Genomic DNA, 6,657 nt, shown 5'->3' on the forward strand with positions numbered 1-6,657 from the left:
TGTGACTAATGATGCAGCTGGGTCAAAGCCAAAAGGAAGCCCAGAGGCTGATGTGCACAGATGAGAAAGGAGAGTCCGGACTTGTACAAAGCACACAATAGGAACATGGAATGTGAGAAGCATGAACCAGGGAAAGATAGAAATCGTCAAGAAAGAAATGGAATGTATCAATATTACAATACTTGGCGTGAGTGAATTAAAATGGACTGGAATGGGACATTTTCAATCGGGCAACATTTTATGCAGGAAATGAGAAATTAAGAAGAAACGGGGTTGCTTTAATAGTGAGAAGTGATGTAGCAAGAGCAATTAGGAGCTACAACGCAAGGTCTGAGCGAGTGATATCAATGAGATTAAATGGGAAATCTATTAACATAACCATCATCCAAGTCTACGCTCCAATGGCAAATGCAGAAGAAGAAGAACTGGAGAGATTTTACGCAGAAGTACAGGAGGAAATTGATCACACACCAAAACAAGATGTGCTGATAATCATGGGAGACTGGAATGCAAAAGTAAGGAATAGAGAAGAATGAGGAATTGTGGGGAAATGGGGCTTAGGAGACAGAAATGAATCAGGAGAAAGACTTATTGAATTCTGTGAAGCCAATAATTTGTTTCTTGCCAACACATTTTTTGAGCAACTGAAAAGACGACTGTACATGTCGACATCACCAGATGGTCAATATAGGAATCAAACTGATTACTTACAGAAGATGGCGAAGTTCCATACTTTGTGCAAAAACAAGACCAGGAGCAGACTACGGTACAGATCATGAACTGGTCATATCGAAAATCAGAGTAAAGCTAAAGAAAAACAACAAAGCAATCATAATGCCAAAATACAATTTAAATAACATCCCAGGAGAATATAAAGATCAAATAAGGAACAGGTGTGAGGCTTTAAACTTAGTTGACAAAGAACCAGAAGAACTATTGAGTGAAGCAAGAGACATTAACAGGGAAGAATGCAAAAAGATAATACCTATAGTTAAAAAGAGAGAAAGACCTCAATGGATGACTGATGAAACTCTTAAAATGGTTAAAGAAAGAAGGAAAGCAAAAGGAAAAGGCGATAGAAACACGGTTAGAACCCTAAATGCAACAATACAGTGACTAGTATGTAGGGTTAAAGACAACTATTATAATAGTTATTGTACAGAAATAGAAGAGGAAAATAAAAAGAGCTTTATTCCAAAAGATTAGAGAAAGTAAAGGGAAATTTAAACCAAGAGTAGGGATGTTGAATAATCTACAGGGGAACAACTGACTGACTGAGATGAAATAAAAGGAAGATGGAAGCAATACACTGAAGAACTCTATAAAAGAGATGCCAGGATGACAGATTCATTCATGGAGGAACCATATGATGAAGAACCAGAAATTTTAGAATGTGAGGTGAAAGCTGCTCTTAAAATACTCGGAAGAAACAAATCACCAGGAACAGATGGCATACCAGTAGAGTTGCTACAAGTTACTGAGACTGAATCTGTCCAAATTTTGACAAAAATTTGTCAAGAAATATGGAAAACTAAACAATGGCTCACAGACTGGAAGCGTTCACTATATATCCCAATTCCAAAGAAAGGGGATCCCAGGGAATGCAGTAATCATCAAACTATTGCCTTAATATCCCAGGCAAGTAAAGTAATGCTCAAGATTCTACAACAAAGGCTCTTACCATATATGGAGTGAGAAATGCCAGACGTCCAAGCTGGATTTAGAAAGGGAAGAGGCACCAGAGATCATATCGCAAACATACGTTGGATAATGGAACGGACCAAGAAAATCATCCTGTGCTTTATAGATTACAGCAAAGCCTTTGATTGTGTAGATCATGAAAAACTATGGAATGCTTTAAAAGAAATGGGGGTGCCACAGCATCTGATTGTCGTGATTCACAATCTATACTCTGCACAAGAGGCTACTGTAAGGACAGAATATGGAAAAACCGATTGGTTCCCCATCGGAAAGGGTGTATTTTATCACCCTATTTGTTTAATCTGTATGCAGAACATATCATACGGAAAGCGGGATTGGACCAAGATGAAGAAGGTGTGAAAATTGGAAGGAAAAATATCAATAATTTAAGATATGCAGACGATACCATACTCCTTGCAGAAACCAGTAATGATTTGAAATGAATGCTGATAAAAGTTAAAGAGGAAAGCACAAAAGCAGGACTACAGCTGAACGTCAAGAAGACTAAAGTAATAACAGAAGATTCATCTAACTTTAAAGTTGACAATGAGGACATTGAACTTGTCAAGGATTATCAATACCTTGGCACAATCATTAACCAAAATGGAGACAATAGTCAAGAAATCAGAAGAAGACTAGGACTGGGGAGGGCAGCTGTGAGAGAACTAGAAAAGGTTCTCAAATCCAAACATGTATCACTGAACACCAAAGTCAGGATAATTCAGACCATGGTATTCCCGATCTCTGTGCATGGATTTGAAGGTTGGACAGTAAAAAAAGCAGATAAGAGAAAAATCAACTCATTTAAAATGTGGTGTTTGAGGAGAGCCTTGCGCATACCATGGTCTGCGAAAAAGACAAATACTTGGGTGTTAGAACAAATTAAACCAGAACTGTCACTAGAAGCTAAAATGATGAAATGGAGGTTATCATACTTTGGACACATTATGAGAAGACATGATTCACTAGAAAAGACAATAATGCTGGGGAAAACAGAAGGGAGTGGAACAAGAGAAAGGCCAAACAAGAGATGGATTGATTCCATAAAGGAAGCCACAGACCTGAACTTACAGGATCGGAACAGGGTGGTTCATGATAGATGCTATTGGAGGTTACCGATTCATGACAGATGCTATTGGAGGTCACCGATTCGTATGGTCGCCTTAAGTCAGCGTTTCCCAACCAGTGTGCCTCCAGATGTTGTTGGACCACAACTCCCATCTGCCTCAGCCAGCATTGCCAATGGCTGAGGGTGAAAGGAGTTGCGGTCTAACAACATCTGGAAGCACACCAGTTGGGAAAGGCTGCCTTGTCATAATTGACTTGAAGGCACCTAACAACAAAGATAAGGAACGTAATACTTTTTGCACCTTTCAGTTATTGTACTGCTGTACCTTTGTGTTTTGGATTACATCATTTGGCACCAATTCAGTTTCTAACAATGTGTCAATAATGTGTAAGCACTTGAATATGTCAATCAGTCTACAAAATATACTGTGATTTCCTTCAAGAAACTTGTTTGCATTAAAAGAATTGTGTGTGTGTGTATTTTATAAAATCAGCATAGTTGTCTTCTGTATCATAAAGTCAGCTTTGAACTGCTGCATTGTAAAAACCAACAGAGCTTCCCCAATAGCATGCAGCAAACATTGTATCTGTGGCTAGAGGGGGGGAAAGTCTGACTTCCTCTAATACTCTTTTTAATGATGCCATTCATCCAAATCTTTAATACTACAAATTACATAAGAACAAGAACAATACAGTCTATTGCTCTGAAACATCCGAACCACTGGAATACTTCCAAGCACTTTAAAATCTCCATAAAATATTCATTGCAACCAGCCACAGCTTCTCGCTGGTCCCAAAACCCACTTAGTTAACATGCATTGCTGCTGCAGAAATTAATCTTGGAAAGAAATCTACCTCATTCTGCCTTAAAAGCTCACATAGAGGATGGGGAAAGCATGTCTAGAATACAGAATGCTTGCACCTCGAAATAAGGAATGCAAAAACAACACATATTGTAATCACTGTAACATTCCAATATGCTTTCACTTGGAAGGGAATTCTGCAACATCATAAAAGGGGCTACAACTTCCCATCTATGAGGTGAAGCTGTCCCTTTCATGCACATGCAGAGGGGATGTGAAATTGGTCTGCCATAGACAGTAGTCTAAAGAATGGGGGTGGGAACCAAGCATTTATATGTACAGAGAACACTGGGAAACATAAAGTGTGTTCACAAATTGGAAGGGCTGAGATGCAGGCAACCTAAACTATTTGGACATTGTATCCTAAAGAGAAGGTGATCATATTTTCTCACTTTTATGGATCAGCCCCATGCATGTTTACTTGGAAGAAAGCCTCACTCAATTCAGTGGGGCTTACGTCCAAGCCATTGTGCATCAGACTGCAGCCATAGGGATCAGGACCCTCATCCCAAGACCACCACACCTTGCAGAGGAGATACCATGATCATGAAGGTGGTTACTGCTCTTTAGGTATTCTGAGGTGAGGCATTGGGTTGGGACAGCCTGTGCTGAGAGTCAACCTTGATATCACATTGGATCAGCACCCTACAGAGTCCTGGGTGCAAGCCCTTCCTTGATCAAAACCTCTCTGGGTGGTCAAGAAGCTCTGGTTCCATCTCAGATCTCCACCAGTACAATGAGGGCAAAGAAGGGCCTGCCTGGCAGGGTTGTTGGGAAGACGAATGAGGGCCAGTCAAGTGTTTTAGGAGGCAGCAAAAAGTGGTTTACCTGCTCCAATTTGTCCTTCCTCCTCAGCCAGACGCTGCCACTGTAGTCCTGCTGCTTGACGGCGCTGTAGAAGTTGGAGCCCACTCGGGTCAGGCTGGGTGAGGGCTCGCGGGGTCTGCTCTTCACCCTCGTGTGCTCGAAGCCCTCAGGTCGGGACGAGGAGGCGAGCCAGTCGCTCCTGCCTTCCATCTTGACATGACAAGGCAAAGTCCAGGCGGCGCCGGCGGAGACCACGAAGGAATCAGGAGAAGAGACCCAAGAAAGCGGCAGCGGCGGGGGCGGCGGCAGAGGTGCGGGGCTGGGGTTAGAAACAAAAAGGAAAAGCCGAGGGGACCCCCTGAGGCGAGCGAGAGCAAAGCTCAAGGGAAAGGAGGCACCAAAGTGCCGGGAAAGGAGGCGGTGGTCGAGCTGCAGCCCGTAGTAGCGAGTGCCGCGCAAAACGGCTTCTTGCGGCACTGGCTGGCAACGGGGGCCACAAGAAGAAAGGCAGGCGGAGAGAGCGGCAGGCACACATTCGCGCGCGCAGGCTGGGAGGGAGGGACACACGCGGCGGCAGCTAGAAACGAGGGGCGCGCGCGCGCTCTCCCATTCCATTCATTCCACCAGCCTGCAGGTTGGCGCAATGGAAGGGCTGCGTCCCTCACATTCATCCCGCGGCTCTCCACAGCCAGCTGCCGCCTATGGACAAAAAGTTCTACCGCCGCCCAAATCAAGTTCGCGCCTTCACAAGCCTTCTCTCGGCTGCCAGAAGCTTCTTGCTTAAGCGCAGCCAGACCGAGGAAGAGAGAAGACGAGGTTGAAAAGGAGGCGGCGGGGGCTTAACGTGTGACCCTCTCGCGTCACCACACCACTAGCAGCACCTTCCCCGGTTCCGAGTGGCCTCGCAGATTTTTAAACGCGGTTGTTCTTCTGCGTCCCCCTTGCCCTGTCCCTGTCGTTGGTTCTGAAAAGTTGGGAAATAACTGTTCCGAGTCTTGCCCTGGGAACGGGTGACCGCGGAGGGACTGGGGGCTTTATTTAACCAAGGAGTCGGGCAATGGAAGACTAACGTTTACTCGGGAGTTAAGCCCCACAAAGTTCAATGAGACTTACACCAACGTAAGTGGGTGCATAGGCTTGCAGCCTTCGGCAGATGATTTCACTGCGCGTGTTTTTAATGGGGAAACATTCCCCGCCCCCCGGTTGGCTGGGCACCCTGAGGAACCTGCGGAGGACCTAGCCACGCCTAAATATGAATGTACCAAGGTCCCGATTCCACTCGCCCTACTTGCGTGCATTTAGTGTAACGCCTGAAAAGTGATAGTTTTGACTGGAGAGAGGCAAGCAGAGAGCGGGGAGTTTAACTGTATTTAATTAGTTGAAAATGGGCAAATCGTGGCTCTTTAGGAACCTGATGCAAGACTCTCCGTTTTAGTGCATTTCGAAGGAGTCTGCTTATTTCCAATAGTCTCTGCTTGTGGAAGTGCAATGAAATCAAATATTACACAGGTACCCCACATCTCCAGTGGTCTGTCATGCTAAAGGAAAATAAAACCTCCAGCCTCGCCAATGGACTTCTCATAGCTGAGGGAATTGGGGAGCTCATATAACAGCACACTGTTGAGAAAGAGAGCACCTATGCACCCTCTTCTATTGCAGGTATATTTCCCATGGTGTTTGCAGCAGCATTTGCTGTGGCTCATGCTATAATTTCACTTCCATCTGTCTGGTTTTCTTATCCATCTGGGAATTCCCACAATTAACAAGGTGATGAAAATTTGTCAGTATTCTCTGAGGGAAGGCTGTTTCTACAGGCAGAAGATGACTGACAGAGGCCAGCTGCCCTCAGAGACTCCTGGAAGAGACTGTTCAGTGTGCGGGCAGGCAAGAGTACCAAAAACTATCAGAGGGACTGGAGAGAAATGCAGAGGAGCAACACTGATGTTGACCAAGGAATAGCTTTCAGAATTAAATTGGTCCATTTGAGAATGTGGGTCAAGAGGATACTCACACTTCTCTCTCTCTGAAAAGGATTCTGTGTTTTTAACAGCTGTGTGACACATGAACTCAACACATGAGGTACCAGTGATAGGACAGCAGATGGTGCCTGAGATGACATTGTTAAAGACACAGAATCCTAGGCTAGAATGGGGCTAGAGTAGATGCCATAGGTTTGGGATGGGAAACCTGTGGTCCTCCAGACCTCTGGACTATAAGT

At 44.4% G+C, this 6,657-nt stretch overlaps 1 protein-coding gene across 1 annotated transcript in view; it reads right to left on the bottom strand.

The window, feature by feature from the left end:
* The window catches only part of PLD5 (phospholipase D family member 5), a 182,077-nt gene extending 177,195 nt beyond the window's left edge, over nt 1-4,882 (bottom strand). The window contains exon 1 of the mRNA XM_061626400.1: nt 4,461-4,882. Within this exon, the coding sequence (XP_061482384.1) occupies nt 4,461-4,649 (189 nt within the window). The 5' untranslated portion in view covers nt 4,650-4,882. The remainder of the gene's footprint in view (nt 1-4,460) is intronic.
* Nucleotides 4,883-6,657: the final 1,775 nt, after the last annotated feature.

The sequence above is a fragment of the Rhineura floridana genome, chromosome 4 (genome assembly GCF_030035675.1).
Source record: "Rhineura floridana isolate rRhiFlo1 chromosome 4, rRhiFlo1.hap2, whole genome shotgun sequence".
NCBI lineage: Eukaryota > Metazoa > Chordata > Lepidosauria > Squamata > Rhineuridae > Rhineura > Rhineura floridana.